At 46.0% G+C, this 20,264-nt stretch overlaps 1 protein-coding gene across 10 annotated transcripts in view; it reads left to right on the top strand.

Moving 5' to 3' along the window:
* The window catches only part of PKMYT1 (protein kinase, membrane associated tyrosine/threonine 1), a 57,785-nt gene that overhangs the window by 17,268 nt on the left and 20,253 nt on the right, over window positions 1-20,264 (top strand). The window contains exons 2-8 of one of the 10 annotated variants that reach the window (XM_069735204.1): window positions 2,762-3,170; window positions 11,509-12,005; window positions 12,084-12,190; window positions 12,299-12,471; window positions 12,588-12,838; window positions 12,988-13,074; window positions 17,968-18,405. In XM_069735204.1, the coding sequence (XP_069591305.1) occupies window positions 2,814-3,170; window positions 11,509-12,005; window positions 12,084-12,190; window positions 12,299-12,471; window positions 12,588-12,838; window positions 12,988-13,074; window positions 17,968-18,250 (1,755 nt within the window). In that variant the 5' untranslated portion in view covers window positions 2,762-2,813 and the 3' untranslated portion in view covers window positions 18,251-18,405. The other 9 variants (XM_069735203.1, XM_069735207.1, XM_069735206.1 and 6 more) reach the window with 9 other exon arrangements.

Here is a 20,264-nt window from a genome sequence, read left to right as displayed (position 1 = left end):
AGTGTATCAATCATCTGAACAGATTCTGCTATATGTGTGGTTCTTTTACACCAAAAGGCCAAGTACGTTCAATCACTCATGATATTAAAAAGATGGACCAGATGTACTTTACGTGTGCACTTGGTGATCAAGACAAAAGCTGGGCCTGTGATATGCTCAAGGCGTTCAAATGGTCTTCGTGACTGGTTGAATATGAGGAAAGCGGCCATGCCATTTGCTGTTCCCATGATTTGGGGAGAACTCAAAAATCATAGTGATGACTGTTACTTTTATTTTGTCAAACTGAAGGGCTTCTCTACAAAGAACAAACATAAGATTAATTACCCTGAACTTGAATCTGCGATTAGGCCATAAATCCCGGTAACAACCCAGCAATTTCTCGGTCTCGTTTTAGATTCAGAAAATCAAGAGTGTTGTCTGCCAACTGACAAAATTATTCACATCCGTCATCAGGTTCTCCTGGCAGTAAATAGACCCTCCATGACCCTCAAGCAGGCCATGTCCCTTCTAGGTTCCCTAACATCTTGTATTCCGTCTGTCAAATGGGCTCAGGTTCACACGAGGCCTTCAGAAGGATGTTTTATTTTATGATAGGGCTCTGCGGGGGTCCCTACAGGAAGAAATAACATTACGACCATCTCCCGTAAGCTCCTTAAAATGGTGGCTTAACAGGGATAATGTGTCTTCAGGGGTTCCCTGGGAAAATAACATCTCGTATAGTAACTACTGACGCCAGTCCCTCAGGATATGGTGGTCCAGGAACAATGGGATTCCCAGGTAGAAGGTTCATCTAACCTGAAGGAACTATTGGCGGTAGAGCTGTCAGTTAAAAAACTCCTTGTTTACCTGCAGGGTCACCATCTCAGAATGCTCTCGGACAATCAAGTCACCGTGGCCTATATCAACCACCAAGATAGGACCCGATCCGAGGCTCTGATGGAAATAACGGAACGCCTTTTTCAGACAGCAGAAAGACGTTTTCTATCTTTGACAGCACTTTACATAAAAGGAAAAGAACACCACAGCAGATTTTCTAAGCTGCAACAGGGAGAGTGGTGTCTGAATAGAGCTGTCTTCAGCCAGATTGTCCGCTTGTGGGGTCAACCATACCTAAACGTTGTTGCCACCAGAAGAAACAGAAAAGTAAAACAATTCTGTTCTCTGAACCCGAGGAAAAATCCCCTGGTGGTGGACGCCTTCCTACGGAAGTGGGATTTCAATCTGGCCTACGCTTTTCCCCCATTGTCCTGTTGCCTCTGGTAGTAAGGAAGATCAAAGAACACAGGGCGAGGATTATATTAATTGCCCCCATTTTGGCCCAGCATGGCTTGGTTTTCATGGTTAAGAACAATGTCAGTGTGCGACCCCTGGGTGCTTCCAGATCTTCTTGTCCAGGGTCCAGTCAATCACCCACGGGTAGCAGGGCTCCACCTGACAGCGTGGAATTTGAAAGGGCATTATTAAAGGATTCTCCCCCAATCTAATGGATACACTTCTAAAAAGTAGGAAGTCAGTTACAACCAAGATCTACGCTGAAACCTGGAGACGATTCCTAGCCACTTATGACCTTAAGGCTGTGTGCCCACGTTCAGGTTTTTTAGCATTTCTTCGGTTTTACGCTGCAAAAAAGCTAAAAAAAACGATTACATTAAGCATCCCATTATTAGAATGCATTCTGCAATTTTTGTGCCCATGCTGCGTTTTTTTTCCACAAAAAAAAAAAAAAAACCGCATTGCGGAAAAAAACGCAGCATGTTCATTCATTTTTGCGGAAAATCTCTGGATTTGCCACTATATATTATATATAGTGGGACGCTCCAGAAAAATGCGTGAGAAAAACGCGAAAAAAAGTGAGCAGATTTCCTGTGAAAGGAGTCAGGTTTTGATCAGGAAAATTCTGCTAACAATCCTGAACGTGGGCACATAGCCTAAAGCCAAGGAAGGGATACCTATAGGGCACATTCTCAAATTCTTGCAGAAGGGCCTTGAATTAGATCTGGCTACTAGTACCCTGAAAGTACAGGTTTCGGACCTTGCATTATTTAATTATGACACTGCAAGAAATTATTGGATATCCCGATTTATTAAAGCGGCTGGCAGATCTAGGCCCACATACACAGGGTTTTGTGTGTCCCATGGGACTTGAACGTAGTCCTTATGGCTGACTGAGCCTCCATTTGAACCTATGGTATCGGCTTCAATTAAAATCCTATCCCTCAAGGTAGCTTTTTTAGTGGCCATCACATCGGCTCGTAGAATGAGCGATATTCAGGCGCTCTCTAGAATTCCCCCTTACGCACACATTTTGGATGACAGGGTAGTACTTGGGACAAGAGCGAGTTCTCCCTCCCTAATCGCACTAACCAAAAGGAGGGAAAACTACATACTTTAGAGCGTGAGCGCTGTGGGTGGAGAGAGCGCGAGCGGTGTGTGGGTGGAGAAGAGCGCGAGCGGTGCGTGCATGTGTGTCTGGGGGGGTAGTGGGGTGACGTGGCGCCCATATGCTGGAGTAACACGAGCAAGGTGATGTGTTGTGCATGTGCAGGAGGAGCGGGGTGACGCGGTGCACATCTGTAGGGGGAGAGAGTGGGGCAGTGCTGTAGGTGTGTTTGCGTGGTAGAGCGATCTGGGTGATGCATTGTGCATGTAGAGCGGAGCGCTAGACGCTGCCATATGTAGGGGTTCTCTGTAGGGGTTCTTTGTAGGGTGCTGGTCTTGATGCATCATGTGAGTTGTGACGACATGATGTTTGGTTCCTCAGGTTCCGTCTCTATCCACGGACCCCTTTTGGCCTCGTTCAGGGGGCACTCGTCATGCCGGTGCCAAAGGAGGAGATGGACGACGCTCGGATTACCCGCACGCCCATTCCAGTGCCCTCACATTTTAGTCAAGCGGAGCAGAGCTTCTCGCACAAGAAGAGGGGGCGAGCTCTCTGCTATACTCTGCCCCCACGGCCCCCGGTGAAGAGCATCCCCCCCATCAGCCGGCTCTTTCCAAATAAGCAGCGGTCCTGGAGCCAGCCACGTCCCCAGAGCGTCTCCTTCAGAAGCCCTCAACACAAGCAGCCGGTCAGTAGACTGTATGACCACAGCAAGGAGGAGACCTTCTTCAGGCAGTGCTTCCAAACGCTCTGCAAGCTGGGGAGAGGGTCTTTTGGAGAAGTGTATAAGGTATGAAAAGATGGGGGTGGGGGGTGGTCAGCGGGATGTGTAGCTGCCCTGCGTTCTAACACATGGGACTAAATCATGGCAGGTCTAGGGCTGGGGAATGAAGGCAATTTACAGGACTCTGCTCCTTATTTTTTTTTTCTTACACTTTTCACCAAATTTTAAAATGTTTCTTTATTTTTTTGTTTGCTGCATTTTGTTTTCATAGTGCATCCTGTTCTACCTGCTTTGTTTTGATAACTTCCTATTAGTTTGCTTTATTGATGGCTGTATGGATTATACAGTTTTATTGTTTTGCCTTTAAATGAATGGTAATGCGTAGGAATTTTTTTTTTTTTAAATCTGCAAATCTATGGGGAAAATCTGCAAATAAAACGCACATTTGCTGTAGCAGTAAAAAAAAAAAAAGACGGCTTTCAGAATATGGTGAAAGATGAGAATACTGAGAAGCTCCCCACCGTATAAACTCCATTTGTGAGATGAAATCCTAGTATAAAGAACGGAGATGTCATACCCCCGTCATTGGAGGAGACCTGGTGACAAACGCTGTACGAAACCTTACCCACATTCACTCGCAGACTTTCAGGACACTTGAAGGAGTTTTCCACTACTGGGACAACCACTTCTTGATCTAAATGTTTGGCACCGATAAAATAAAGAAGCCTATACTCTCCTCCCGTGCCAACACCATTTCAAGTATAAGGATTTTTTGAGAGCGCGATTTTACAATATACACTTTTTGGAAGTATGCTTACAACTTTTTATATAATGTAGAGTATAAGTAAGTTCTGTGAAGTGGGCAAGGAATACAAAACGGTGGTGACCGGGGCCACGATCCCGACTGGTGTACTTGTCCGAAACAAAAATCCTTAGAGATTCTTATTACTACGATTGTCACAATTTTTGGTAGCAGAATTAAAAAGTGAAAATTATAATAGACCCCTTGCTGAAAATTGAGTCGGTTTTGGCACAATTGAAGGAAGGTCAAAATTACAAGAAAAAAAAAAAGGCTATTGACTTAATTCTGGCACTGGAGACAGGCTCTCATATACTCATATGGGGCACAAGCTCCATTCAATTGAAAATGGTGGTTTTGAGAAAACCGCATTAAAGTTTTTCGTACTAATGACACAAACGCGTTTGCTTACAATCTGTTTGCTTTTTCTGGACCATAGTGATCCTTCCTTGTGTTCATAAAATTCCTGCAGAGCGGCTCTTTCCTGTGATGAGATCTGTAGTCTCGAACAGTCAGATGAACGCCACTCCTAACGACTTGGATGAGCCTCGTCCCGAGTGCGCGTACATCTCTGCTTGCTGTCCAATCCTTCACGTCCAGTACTTCAATAGTTGGCATTAATCACATGTTAAAGATAATTATTGCCAAAAACGTAGCTATGGTCACAATCTTTCCACCCAAATAAAGATGTTTTGGAGCAAAATTCTAAATGAGTGAGTTAAGTGATTACTTGTTTTGTTTCTCCTCCAGCACAACGTTTCAGCAAATGATCCAATGACCACTCATCATTAATCAGCTTCATTGCCTCCTATACCTTCTCCGTGGGAGGTGTTTATCGGGATGCAAGGTTGCGAGTCTAGATGTTAAGCCACTTGCTCCAGCTTACTTTGCCCGGTGGTTGTCATGTCTTGGTTTATCATCGGTGAAACTTTTCTTATAGTCCAGGGCCCATATTTGTTTCCTGCATGGAGTCTGCATGTCTGGGAATAGCCACGCTTAATACTTCAGGACTTCACTGATATCTGTATCTGGTAACTCTCCAGCACCTTCTCCACCGATACCTTTGTTATTTCTTTTACACTCTGAAGTTTCATGGCCGATCTTGTAAGTTTCCGACACATTCTTTTTTCACAACAGTAGCTTCATCTTCATACGGATTTGCATTTAAAATTCAGCTACATGTTTTGCTGTCCCCATCTCCAATATATGTTTTAGGGTGTTTGTTCACGGGCCGGTTTACATCCGGATTAGCTGCGGATTGAACGCCGCAGCGTCCAGATGTTACAGCATAGTGGAGGGGATTTTATGAAATCCCGTCTCCACTATGCGTGCGAACACGCATCCGGCTGCCCTGCGTTTACGGACATGCGGTGCGTCTTTTTTAGAGCGCAGCATGTCTGTTTACCTTGCAGCCACACTCTGTCGCCGCAAGGTAAATCACAGGACCCTATATGCATAGGGTGCGGAGATTCCGGATGTGTGCAATGAGCACATCCGGAATCACCGCGCATTCAGAAGGGGGCAGCGCTTTGGGCGGAGCGGGTTTTATGCTCTATCCAAAGCGCCGTATATCCGGACAGTGGACATGCACCCTTATAAAGAATTTTCTCCTGCGATCTCAAAAACATATTAATGATGGCGTCGACCTCCATTTTACCTGCGCTGACTTCATGATTTATGGAGCATGTTTCCTTGAGTTCATACCATTCATTATATTCCTCAATATTGTTGTCCTTTTTAGCTGCACACATTACACGCTTGACACAGCCTACATTTTAACCACAGCATAGACTAGTTTTTTCAATTTTTTTCCAATTGGAGAAGACACCAAAGATGACAATCTTCTTTACATCCCATGTTCCGTCTTCAGAAACTGTTAAAATGTTTCCCGCTTCTTCATTTTTTTTTTCGTCAACTGCTTGCGTTAAAATGCAATTGTGCCCTGCAGATGCTGCTCTTAGGCAAGTGTAATAAGTTTTTATAGCCATGGCACATGTCGAACAAGCTGCAAAATAAATTTAGGCCTTTTCAACACCTGAAAGTTGAAAAAAAAAAAACACAAGGCGATGATTGATCTCAAATGCCTTGTGAATAATTGGTGCAAACATCGTTACAGCAACACTTGTCGTTAATTTTACATCGATGTGGTGTCTGAGAGAATTTTACTTTTCTTTCTGCAAGTTTTGCTTATATCGAGTGATGCTATTGTCAAAAACACTTAAAAAAAATTCAGAATGCAGTAACAAATTCTCTTGAAACAGGCAACTCAGTATTTTTCGAAGTTTAGGGTTTTTTTGCACACATGCTTGCAAACAGTCCTGTTGTGTTGGAGGGAACACTAAAGTCCCACATCCTAGATATCACTGAATGAAATATTCCAGTTGTAAATCTTTATTCATTACATAGTGGAATGTGTTGAGATCAATAAACCTAAAAATGATCAACGTAAATCACAATTAATATCCCACGGAGGTCTGGAGTTGGAATGATGCTCAAAATCAAAGTGGAAAATTAAGTTACAGGCTGATCCAACTTCAGTGAAAATATCTCTTAAATATCTCATGAAGGAAATGATGCTCAGTAGTGTATGTGGCCTCGATGTGCCTGTATGACCTCCCTACAATGCCTGGGCATGCTCCTGATGAGGCAGCGGATGGTCTCCTGAGGAATCTCCTCCCAGACCTGGACTAAAGCATCCGCCAAATCCTGGATAGTCTGTGGTGCAACGTGACGTTGGTGGATGGTGCGAGACATGATGTCCCAGATGTGTTCAATCGGATTCAGGTCTGGGGAACGGGCGGGTCAGTCCATAGCTTCAATGCCTTCATCTTGCAGGAACTGCTGATACAGTCCAGCCACATGAGGTCTGGCATTGTCCTGCATTAGGAGGAACCCAGGGCCAACCGCACCAGCATATGGTCTCACAAGGGGTCTGAGGATCTCATCTCGGTACCTAATGGCAGTCAGGCTACCTCTGGCAAGCACATGGAGGGCTGTGCGGCCCTCCAAAGAAATGCCACCCCACACCATTACTGACCCACTGCCAAACCGGTCATGCTGAAGGAAGTTGCAGGCAGCAGATCGCTCTCCAGACTCTGTCACATGTGCCCAGTGTGAACCTGCTTTCACAGGTGAAGAGCACAGGGTGCCAATTCTGGTGTTCTGTGGCAACTGCCAAGCGTCCCGCACGGTGTTGGGCTGTGAGCACATCCCCGATCTGTGGATGTCGGGGACTCAGACCATCCACAAATAACTTCTACTTGCCTCAACGTTCAACACAGATCACCTGGAACAATCAGAGTGCAGCTTTCAGCATTGAAGCTGCTAAGATAAAGTGAAAGATGAGCTCTGGCTGCTGTGGATGACTAGAACAGTCTGACTGAGGCAGTCACGTTTTCTGCTATATATGTAGATTTACCTATTAGATCTCTGACCAGTGTGACGGAGGACTCATTCCAACGTGCAATGAAATCGGAAAAATGCAATCTGATTGAAAGTTAGATTGCATTCGGACCAATGTTATTTTAACATTGTGTGTTAATTGGGTTTTTGTCCAGCTCTGATCGGATCACGATCGAACTGGAAAAAACTCGCAGCATGCTGCGATTGTAATCGGATATCGGATCGCAACCTGCAATATGTCAATGGGTGCGAGAAAAAAATCGCATAGCACTCAAGACCATACGAGTGCTGTGGCGGTGAGCCCACATCCTTCCCGGGACATGTCCGCTGTTGTTGAACAGCTGACGTGTGCCCGCTATTAACCAGTTAAAAGCCGCTGTCAAACTCTCAAAGCGGCATTTAACAAGGTTTTCCGTTAATCGTGCTGGATATATGCACACCGGTGACCCCTGTCACGTGATCACGGGTCACCAGTGTGTTGGCACAACAACCGGAGGACTGGAGACCTCTGTGGTTGTCCGTGCCGGCTTGCTGTGAGCGCCACCCAGATGAACTGATCATTACCTCTATGTTGCAGAGCCGATCAAGTTGTAGCAGCTATTAAAGCATGCCAAAAGTAAAAAAAAAAAAAAAAAGTTTTTGAAAATCACTTCAAATCACCCCCCTTTCACTCCATTCAAAATAAAACAAAAATATAATCAAGCATACACATATTTGGTATCATGGCGTTCAGAATCGCCCGATCTATTAATAAAAAAAAAAGCATTAACCTGATCGCTAAACATTTTTTTTTTGTTTGCCTCAACATTGCATTACAATGCAATAACGGGCGCTCAAAAGATTGTATCTGCACCAAAATGGTGTCATTAAAAACGTCAGATCAGCGCGCAAAAAATAAGCCCTCACCCAACCCGAGATCACGAAAAATGGAGATGCTACGGGTATTGGATAATGATGCAATTTATATGTATATATATATTTTTTTTTTCTTACAAAGTTTTGAATTTTTTTTAACCACTTAGATAAAAAAAAGAACCTAGACATGTTTGGTGTCTATGAACTGATAATGACCTGGAGAATCATAATGACAGGTCAATTTTAGCATTTAGTGAACCAAGCAAAAAAGCCAAACAAAAAACCAGTGCTTGCACTTTTTTTGCAATTTCACCGCACTTGGAATTTTTTTTCCTATTTTCTAGTACACGACATGGTAAAACCAATGGTGTCATTCAAAAGTACAACTTGTCCCGCAAAAAAAAAAAAAAAGCCCTCACATGGCCATATTGATGGGAAAATAAAAAAAAGTTATGGCTCTGGGATGAAGAGTGAAAAACGAAAACGTAAAACCGAAAAAGCTCTGGGGGGGTTAATGTACACTCTGCACCTGAGAAATCGTGGGAGAAGAGCCTTGGTGAGAGGTAAAGAAGAACCCCAAGATCACTGTGACTGAGCTCCAGAGATGCAGTAGGGAGATGGGAGAAAGTTCCACAAAGTCACCTATCACTGCAGCCCTCCACCAGTCAGGCCTTTATGGCAGAGTGGCCCGATGGAAACCCCTCCTCAGTGCAAGACATATGAAAGCTGCATAGAGTTTGCTAAAACACACATGAAGGACTCCCAGACTATGAGAAATAAGATTCTCTGGTCTGATGAGATGAAGATTGGTGATAAATCTAAGCGGTATGTGTGGAGAAAACCAGGCACTGCTCATCACCTGCCCAATACAATCCCAACAGTGAAACATGGTGGAGACAGCATCATGCTATGGGGGTGTTCTTCAGCTGTAGGGACAGGACGACTGGTTGTCATTGAAGGAAACATGAATGTAGCCAAGTACAGAGATATCCTGGATGAAAACCTTCCTGAGTGCTCTGGACCTCAGACTTGGCCGAAGGTTCACCTTCCAACAAGACAATGACCCTAAGCACACAGCTAAAATAACAAAGGAGCGGCTTCAGAACAACTGACCATTCCTGACCGGCCCAGCCAGAGCCCGGACCTAAACCCAATGGAGCATCTCTGGAGAGACCTGAAAATGGCGTCCACCAACGTTCACCATCCAACCTGACAGAACTGGAAAGGATCTGCAAGGAAGAATGGTAGTGGATCCCCAAATCCAGGGGGAAAAACTTGTTGCATCATTCCCAAGAAGACTCATGGCTGTACTAGCTCGAAAGGGGCTTCTACTCAGTACTGAGCAAAGGGGCTGAAGACGTATGACCATGGGATATTTCACAGATTCTTTTTTAATAAATTTGCAAACATTTCTACATTTGTGTTTTTGTCAAGATGGGGTGCAGAGTGTACATTTAATGTGAAAAAATGAACTCTTTTGAATTTACCAAATGGCTGCAATGAAACAGAGTGAAAAATTTCGGAGGGGTCTGAATACTTTCTGTACCCACTGTGTGTGTTTGTATGAGTGTATATAATAATCTCATACATGGAAGAAAAGCCGGCATTTCAGCAACCGCGTACAGTAAAATCACAGCATGAGCAAACAGAAGAGATGGATTACATACAGTAAATACACATAGAATAGATGTATAGATATCTGTAACATATACAGTTAGTACAGTGTGTAGCCTACTGTACATGTGTTTAATTAAAAGTTTATTTTTCTCAAAAAAAATCTCCCGTGTAATTTTCTTAACCAGCACTTCAGAATTAACACATCTTAGGCCAGGTTCACATTGCGTTAAAGCAGCTCGTTCAACGCATAGCGTTGACAGGCTGTATTAACGCTATAGCATACATGCCATCGCGTTATGCTATACCACTAGCATAGATGATTCTTCTGCACTAGCATAGATGATTCTTCTGTGCTAGTGGTGACGGAGCCTCAGATGCTGCAGCCCGTGTCCGAGGCTCTGTCACTGAATGACGGCACATCGCTAGCGCATGCCGATTATGGCATGCATTGGCGATGCGCCCGATAATAGGGGTTAATGGCCGCGTTAACATAACAAACTGCGTTACACCACGTTATGCCACAGTGTAACGAAGTCCATCTAACGGACTGCATTAACGCAATGTGAACCCAGCCTTAGAGATGTACCTTTTGTGGGGCGGCTGAGAGCTGATGGTTTACAGCCTGGGGTGGGGGAAGTATCCATGATCCCTTCCTATTCTATTAATATCAGCTGTCTACATAGCCTTTGCTGGTTTTTAATTATAGGGGGCCCTAACCCTAAGGGTCCCCCATTTTAATAGCCAGTAAAGGCTAAGTATACAGCTGTGAGCAGATATTAATAGCCTGGGAAGCTCCATGGGTATTACAACCTTCTCAGGCTATAAACCTCTGCCCCCAGCCGTCGCCTTTCCCTCTGCTGGCTAAAAAAATTATGCGGGAGCTCACGCCATTTACTGAAAAATAATCTTTTAATAATTCCATGTACAGTAAGCTGTACTGTACTAACTGTATGTCAGACATCTACATATCTGTTCTATTTCTAGTTACCTTATGTAATCCATCTCTTCTGTCCTGTCGGCTCCTGGGTCACTGACATCTATATATCTATCTATTATAACCTGTCATTCTGTGATTTTACTGTGCGTGGCACATGAGTTGCCGGCTTTAATTCTATTTTGAAGAATATTTCCTTTGAAAACTATGTGTAAATGACAGAGAATTTCTGTGTAAAAGCTTAAAATCGCATTGCAGTCGGATATAAATCGGATGCTAGGTGGGAAGAATCGGATTGTACTCGCATTACACTCGTCCGACTTTGCAGGAACAAAATCGGACAGATTTTAAAATCGCTAGATAGTGTGCTCCAGCCTGAGAGTCATAATACTAAGGTCGTGTTATTTAAATGCTGCTAAAAAAATGAACAACTATTGGGTATTTTAATCCAAAAGCTAAGCAAGCATACACATGCTCCCAAGGCTGACTGAATGCTCAATTGTGCACCGAGCGCGTGCCGGAGATAGCTCCCTATAAGGCGCTATAACTTTAATATTGCAAATCGAACTAAATTGTTCGGCATATTGTATCCACACTAAATATATGAAGAAATCTATTTTTCTTATCCGCTAGACTAGAAGATGACCTTAAGATGAAAAATACCTGAAATTAATATTACATATAATGTTGGGCAGAGAGGGCAGTAAAGGGGACAATCGCTGGACCCTTCATGTCTTTCTCTGAGGTTGGTGTTTTCAGCTTCTCGAAGGTGACACTGGGGATTTCCTTGCTTGTAGGTGCAGAGTCGTGAGGACGGATGTGTGTATGCAGTGAAGCGCTCCGTTTCGCCTTTCCGCGGTGAGTCTGACCGTCTCCGCAAGCTACAGGAGGTGAGGAAACATGAACGTGTCGGAAAGCATCCAAACTGCCTGCACTTTGTCCGGGCCTGGGAGGAGAAGCGGATGCTCTACCTGCAGACAGAGCTGTGTGTCTGCAGCCTGCAGCAGCACTCTGAGAACTTGGGCGAGCCGCTACCACCACAGCAGACCTGGGCTATAACCTGTGACCTCCTCCGAGGTCTCAAGCATCTGCATGACCGTAACCTGCTGCACCTGGACATCAAGCCAGCCAACGTTTTCATCTCCTATTCTGGAGTCTACAAGCTCGGGGACTTTGGTCTGATGGTGGAACTGGATGGAGCGGAAGGGAGTGCAGAGGCCCAGGAGGGAGACCCCCGTTATATGGCTCCAGAGCTTCTGGATGGGGTGTTTACAAAGGCAGCCGATGTTTTCAGGTGAGTGCTCCTCTTCTATCTGTTCTGTGCCCCCCTGTTGTTTCTTGGGCTCGTAATGTACCTTTCCTTGTATCTCAGTCTGGGGATGACATTGTTAGAAGTGGCTTGTAACATGGAGCTCCCGAAGGGTGGCGATGGCTGGCAGCAGCTACGTCAGGGGCACCTTCCAACAGAGTTCACATCAGGTGAGTGCCATCCTTCAGTCTGTCCACTGTTGGTCTCGTATGGGATGTGGACATCAGGGCCCTATATTACCTGTTTTCTGACTCCTTCATTCTTTTTATCTAATCTAGAGCTGCCCCCAGATTTCCTAAAAGTTCTGTGTGGGATGCTGGACCCAGACTATCGGTGCCGGGCAACTGTAGACTGGCTGCTCTGTCTTCCAGCCATCCATAAGGCAGAGAGGTGGCGGAGGGTGGCCCTGGTGACTAGAGGAGCCTTCACTAAGCTGTGGGCTGTATTCCAGGTGAGGGGTGCTGCAGTCCTACATAGCGTGGTCAGCCGCCTGCTGTATGATGACTGGTCAGGACTTGTAATGCTGTCCTGTGCACCACACCTGTAAGATCTGTTCTCAATTCTCAGTTCTTATTTTGGCTGCTGACCGTGGTGTTCAATGCCTTGAGGCGTCCAGTGATGCTGCTTTTACTCCAGGAGTCGGGCGCCACCACTCTGGACTCTCCACCTTCTTCTCCATCCCAAAACCGTTGCTTGGAAAGCAGCTTCTCCAGCGACTGGGAGGATGAAAGTCTTGGAGATGACGTCTTTGAAGTGCCGCCAAGTCCTGTAAACTACCCTAGAAATATCACCTACCACGGACAGGAGTTCCCCCTGAGGTAGGTGTGCTGAGCGTCTAGCCCCGGCCCTGTGTCTCGTCGTCATCATTGCTGTAGATGAGCCAGTACAGAAGACTGATCCTACAGCACTTCACGCTCTGTGCATGAGTCGTCCTGTAATTATCCGTTATTTCTCATTTCTGTAGCAGACATTCTCCGGACTTGTTGTCGCGGCCATCTCTGGGTAGCACCTCCACTCCCCGCAATCTATCTCCGGATTATAACCTGCGGCAGAGGTAAGTGACTCACCATCTCTGAAGTGGTGGGGAAGGGGGATTCATAGATGACCCTAAGGACCTACAGTGGTTTCATGAGAGTCTGCATTCTTAGAAATGGCCGTCCTGCAGCCCCTATGTAGCCTCATAGTTACCCCTATATGCTTCAGAACGTGTTATAGCAATGTCTCGCTCTGCATGTAAATTGTGTGGTCCCGTCCAACCGTGAATCCTGATTGTGCACAGTGCCGCTCCGGTCTCTTCAAAAGCCTCCTCTTCTATCTGGATGGAAGTGGATCAGGTCTACATCATCCGCACAATGCTGGACGTCTCGCTCCTGCACAGTAATGGGAGCCCTGCGCAGGCGCCTACTGAACAGCCAGGGAGCTAGTGCTGTACAAGTGAAGCCTGCGCATACGCAACATCCAGCAAAGTGTGTGTGGATGAAGTAAAGACGTCGTCTATTTCCATCCAGATAGACAAGGCCTCATCTTAAAGGACCGGGACATGGCTGATCACAATCTGCATTTGCCCATCTGACCCGATCACACAATTTACAGTGGTGTGAAAGTGTTCACCCCCTTCCTGACTTCATTTTTTTTTTTTTTTTTGCATGTTTGTCACACTTAAATGTTTCCGATCACCAAACAAATGTAAATGTTAGAGAAATAACACAAGTAATTACAAAATGCAGTTTCTAAAAGAAGGTCTTTTATTAAGGTAAAAAGAAATCCAAATCTACAGGGCCCTGTGTGAGAAAGTGTTTGCCTTCCCCTCCTCCTTTAAAACATTAACTGTGGCCTATCACATCTTTGAGAAGCGGAGTTCACATTCCCTAGCTTTACCCAGGCCCATTACTGCCATACCTGCCATTCCATTTAAAAACCCTGCAGCAAGGGTAGGGTGTGTCAGTGTTTGTTTGCATGCTGCAGAGCAGGTGGCTCTGCAATGTCAGGCTTAGGTGTGCAGTTAACAGAGCTAAGGGAAGCAAATGCCTGACGCCCCTCCAGCGTGACACGGCAGTGCAGTCGCCCATGGTAACTGGTCTCTGTCTTGATGCCCCGGCTGCGATACGGAGGACACAGTTTGGTTTCCAGTGGTACGTTTCTTTGGACATTAAAAGATGTTTGCTTTGAACTTTTATGTGGTCCCTGCCGATCTGTTGCACTGCTCCAACCCCGCTGCACTACACTTGCCCCTATACCAATCGCTTTTTGTCAACACCATGGTGAGTTTTGTAATAAAAAATAACCATAATTTGAAACCTTTTGTGAGCGCGTCTGATCATCTATATGAAAGTAGTACACTACTTGGACAACTTCTCCTACTCCTCGCTTGGCCCATGGTTCCCTGGTGTTGGCACTCCATTTCCTAGGGTTCCCGTGCTGTTGGCACTCCATTTCCTAGGGTTCCCGTGCTGTTGGCGCTCCATTTCCTAGGGTTCCCGTGCTGTTGGCGCTCCATTTCCTAGGGTTCCCGTGCTGTTGGCGCTCCATTTCCTAGGGTTCCCGTGCTGGTGGCATTCCATTTCCTAGGGTTCCCGTGCTGTTGGCACTCCATTTTCTAGGGTTCCCGTGCTGTTGGCACACTCCATTTCCTAGGGTTCCCGTGCTGTTGGCACACTCCATTTCCTAGGGTTCCCGTGCTGGTGGCACTCCATTTCCTAGGGTTCCCGTGCTGTTGGCGCTCCATTTCCTAGGGTTCCCGTGCTGGTGGCATTCCATTTCCTAGGGTTCCCGTGCTGTTGGCACTCCATTTTCTAGGGTTCCCGTGCTGTTGGCACACTCCATTTCCTAGGGTTCCCGTGCTGTTGGCACACTCCATTTCCTAGGGTTCCCGTGCTGGTGGCACTCCATTTCCTAGGGTTCCCGTGCTGTTGGCACTCCATTTCCTAGGGTTCCCGTGCTGTTGGCACACTCCATTTCCTAGGGTTCCCGTGCTGTTGGCACTCCATTTCCTAGGGTTTCCCGTTCTGTTGTTGAGACGCCAGTGCCGAATCAGATCTGATGTCCTTGTCTCCAGCTCATGTTGAATTGAGCAGGAAGAAGTAGTCTGAGATCAGCTGCAGCCTGGGCTTCATCTTCATGTTTGATTTGTCCAGGGGCAGTGACGCCAGTGCTGACTGGACGCCGGTGTCACATGTTAAAACAACCACACTCGAGCACGGGACTGTGAGTGCTGACACTGCGGGAATGGCCCTGGCATGGGAGGTGAGTATAGGCTTTATTTTATGGGGGCCAAACATTTTGATCAAGAAGGGTTGTTCTAGTAGTGGACAACCACCACAGTCAGGCAGTATCACTATAGTTTTCAATTGGGAAAAGAGAAAATTATCTCATTTTTGGTCTTTACTTAAGAGGACATACCTCCAGCATTACTGAGGTGTGCTACCTATTCTTGGATAACACATTGTGTATCCCAGGTGGAAACTTTATCATTGTATGTTACACTGGCTTTTGGTGTTTGTTTTTTTTTTTTTCAATTTAAAGGGAACCTGTCACCCCCCCCAAAATCGACGATGAGCTAAGCCCACCAGTGCCAGGGGCTTATCTCCAGCATTCTGTAATGCTGTAGATAATCCCCCATGTATCCTGAAAGATGAGAAAAAAATGTTAGATTAATATTTGTAGATTGTGAGCCCTCGCGGGCAGGGTCCTCTCTCCTCCTGTACCAGTTGTGACTTGTATTGTTCAAGATTATTGTACTTGTTTTATTATGTATACCCCTCCTCACATGTAAAGCGCTATGGAATAAATGGCGCTATAATAATAAATAATAATAATACTCACCCAGGGGCGGTCCCGCTGCTGTCCGATCCGATGGGCGTCGCATTCCGGTCCAACGCCTCCTATCTTCTTACGTTGACGTCCTCTTCTTGTCTTCAGGCTGCGGCTCCAGCGCAGGCATACTTTGTTTGTCCTGTTGAGGGCAGAGCAAAGTACTGCAGTGCGCAGGTGCTGGGCCTCTCTGACCTTTCCCGCTGCCTGCCTGCGCACTGCAGTACTTTTCTCTGCCATCAGCAGGGCAGACAAAGTACGCCGGAGCCGCAGCCTGAAGACAAGAAGAGGACGTCATCGTAAGAAGACGGGAGTCCCCGGACCGAAACGCAACGCCCACCGCACCAGGACCGCCCCTGGGTGAGCATAATCTAACCTCTTTTTCTCATCTTTCCGGATACATCGGGGGCTTATCTAAAGCATTACAGAGTGCATTACAGAATGCTGTAGATAAGCCCCTGATGCTGGTGGGCTTAGCTCATCGTCGATTTTGGGGGTGACAGGTTCCCTTTAATAAAAATAATTTTCAGGTATATGTTTACACAATATTTATTTTCCCATTTCCAATGATCATATAGTCTACCCTCATCTCAGTTTTGCCAGAAAACAACTTGATGTTCCACAAGACTTTTGGGAGAATACTCTGTGGCCTGATGAAATGAAAGTTGAACTTTTGGGAATGTGTATTTCTCATTACATTTGGTCTAGAAGAAAGACAGCATTTCCTAAAAGGAACAGCATACCAAGAGTAAAATATGGTGGTGTTAGTGTGATGGTCAGTCTGTTTGCTGCTTTGGGACCTGGACGACTTGCTGTTGTAAATGGAAACATGAATTCTACTGTCTACCAAAAATCCTGAAAACGAATGTTCGGCCATCTGTTTGTGACCTCAAGCTGAAGCGCACTTGGGTTATGCAGCAGAACAATGATCCAAAACACACCAGCAAGTCCACGTCTGAATGGCTTAAGAAAAACAAAACTGAGACTTTGGAGTGCTCTAGTCAAAGTCCTGACCTTAATCCGATTGAGATGCTGTGGCATGACCTTCATGCTCGGAAACCCTCCAATGTGGCTGAATTACAACAATTCTGCAATGATGAGTGTCCAAATTTTCCCCAGAAAATTGTAAAAGACTTAACACAAACGTTACAAGTTATCACAAATGCTTGATTTCTGTTGTTGCCGACAAGAGTGGTCCAACCAGTTATTAGGCTTAAGGGGCATCACTTTCTCACACAGTGCCCTGTAGGTTTAGATTGCTTTTTCCCATAATAATGACCTTCCTTTATAAACTACTTTTTTCCATCTACACCCTTGGCCTAGGACAACTCATAATGTCCCATGGCTTCCAGTACCACCTGTATGCAGACGACACTCAGATCTACCTCTCTGGCCCAGATGTCACTTCTCTGCTGTCCAGAATCCCAGAGTGTCTATCAGCCATATCCTCCTTCTTCACCTCTCGCTTCCTAAAACTCAATGTAGACAAAACCGAACTCATCATCTTTCCCCCATCTCGCGTATGCCCCCTACCTGTTCTATCTATTATGGTAAATGGCATCACGCTATCACCCGCACCTGAAATCCATTGCCTCGGGATAACTCTCGACTCTCTTTCAAACCGCACGCCCAAACTCTTGCCACCTCCTGTCGCCTCCAACTCAAAAATATTGCCAGAATCCGTCCCTTCCTCAGCCCGCAATCTACCAAAACTCTTGTGCATACCCTCATCATCTCCCACCTCGATTACTGCAACACCCTCCTCTGTGGCCTCTCCGCTCACTCTTGCACCACTCCAGTCTGTCCTCAACTCTGCTGCTCGGTTAATCCACCTCTCTCCTCGCTACTCCCCTGCTTCTCCCCTCTGCAAATCCCTCCACTGGCTCCCAATTCCCCAATGAATGCAGTTCAAATTACTAACACTGATCTCCAAAGCCATCCACAACCTGTCCCCTCCATATATCTCTGAACTAATCTCCCAATATCTTCCCTCACGTAATCTCCGATCCTCCCAAGACCTCCTTCTCTCCTCCACACTTATTCGTTCCTCACACAACCGCCTCCAAGATTTCTCCCGAATATCTCCCATCCTCTGGAATTCTTTGCCTCAACACGTCCGATTATCCACCACCCTCAGATCCTTTAGACGGAAACTGAAAACCCATCTCTTCAGGAAAGCCTGCCGCCTCACCAACCACCCGAGCTGCCGCCTCACCCACCACTCGAGCTGCCGCCTCACCAACCATTCGAGCTGCCGCCTCACCACCACCAGAGCTGCCGCCTCACCAACCACCACGAGCTGCCGCCTCACCAACCACCCAAGCTGCCGCCTCACCGCCACAAGAGCTGCTGCGTCACCACCACCAGAGCTGCAACACCCCCGACCTTCTGTCTCTTCCCCATTATCCCGTAGAATGTAAGTCCACAAGGACAGGGTCCTCTCCCCTCTGTACCAGTCTGTCACTGTAAATTTGTGTACTGTAAGGGATATATATAACCCTGTATGTAACCCCTTCTCATATACAGCACCATGGAATTAATGGTGCTGTATAAATAAATAATAATAATAAACTGTATTTTGTGATTACTTGTGTTAAATTTGTCAAATGTTTCACCAAACATAAATATCGTTGTGACAAACATGCAAAAGAATAGGATCTCAGGAAGGGGCAAACACTTTTTCACACCATTATGCAGCATGGGACATGAATGAAGCCATTTTTTTGAATGTATGTAGGGGCATCAATGAAGGTATGAAGGCGCTATAGGAACCTCATTTAGGCTGTGTGCACACGTTGCGGTTTTTTCATGTTTTTTCCCCGATAAAAACGCTATAAAACCGCAAAAAAACGCATGCAATAAGCATCCCATCATTTAGAATGAATTCCGCATGTTTTGTGCACATGATGCGTTTTTTTTCCGTGAAAAAAACGCATCGCGGTAAAAACCGCAGCATGTAAATTAATTTTGCTGTTTTTTTTGCAGATTTCCCACTACAAAATACATTGGGAAGTGTCCGGAAAAAACCGTGGCAAAAACGCGTCATAACCGCGGCAAAAACGCATGCGTTTTTCTTGCGGATTTCTTGCAGAAAATGTCCGGTTTTTCTCAGGAATTTTCTGCGAGAAATCCTGAACGTGTGCACATAGCCTTACAAGATTTTATTGGTGATGGACATGGTTTATAATTAAAAGAAAAAAAACTGGTGACAGGTTATCCTTAAAATGTAATTACATTTTCAATTACGTTGAACAGATTATGGGTCTCATTAAAGGGGGAAAAACGTCTTCTGAAAATACTCCATCTTCCTTCACATGACAGAATCTGGCATTTTTTCCCTACTTCCATGACAGCACCACCTGAGAAGGTATCCGCCCATCAAGGACCGGAAACCTACTAAATAAAATGGGTGGGTACAATTCCTAAGCATCGGTTTGTTTCCGTACTTTGAAGATATCCAAGAGCAGTACGTGAAGACTTATCCAGATCTGGAGGGTGTCCATGGACTAGATGCCTTCCAGACAGGAGGCGCCACCTCTTGCCAGGAGGTCGGGGTATGTGGCGGGGTGCAGGCAGAGACCTCTAGGTGAAAGTCACTTGCCGACATGAGGTCCAAGGTCTGCGCACGCCGGGGCTACAGGAGTACCCCGTGCTGAGTGCACCAGAACATGTCGCCGGGTTTGTTCATGTGCAGGGTGCGCTAGTGGAAGATACGGCACATACCGTGACGAGCCGGAGAGCAGGGCCGCCCAGGTCTGTCCGGGATGCAATAAGCCAGTACTGCCCTAATGACGCAAGGGGGCCGGACACTGACCAATCTGGGTCAGTGCGTGCGCAGGGCTTCCCGAGGCTCCCTGCGCACAGCGCGCCGGATTAACTCCTATTGATTAACCGGCAAATCGGGGAGGGGCCGGAACGAGGTGTTGTGACCATCCCCTTATATTTTGGGATGGTCCTGCAAGATGTTGGTGCCTTGCAGCAACCTCAGCAATGTATGTTCTTCAGGAGACTCCACAGCAGCAGTGGCAGAAGGACCAGCTAGAGGAACAGGGCAGATCATGAGTTCACCACCTCCATGTGAACCGATCCAGCCTTCATCTCCGGTACCCTAGACTGAACGTCAGAATGGTGAGTGATTTCCTTGAAAGTTCACCATGTTAAATACAGTGGGTACAGAAAGTATTCAGATCCCTTTAAATTTTTCACTTTGTTTCATTGCAGCCATTTGGTAAATTCAAAAAAGTTAATTTCTCTAGTCACCTTCCACGACAGCATAGGAGGTTGTCTCCACACCCTAATGGGGGACAGGAAGCACAGGAAGTTAACCCCTTCCCGACCTGTGACACAGCGTATACGTCATAAAAGTCGGTGCCAATCCGACCTGTGACGTATATGCTGCGTCACAGAATGATCACGTTCCTACAGATCGGGTGA

The sequence above is a fragment of the Ranitomeya imitator genome, chromosome 7 (genome assembly GCF_032444005.1).
Source record: "Ranitomeya imitator isolate aRanImi1 chromosome 7, aRanImi1.pri, whole genome shotgun sequence".
NCBI lineage: Eukaryota > Metazoa > Chordata > Amphibia > Anura > Dendrobatidae > Ranitomeya > Ranitomeya imitator.
Note: the sequence above shows the minus strand (reverse complement) of the source record. Positions and strands in the feature narration are given on the sequence as shown.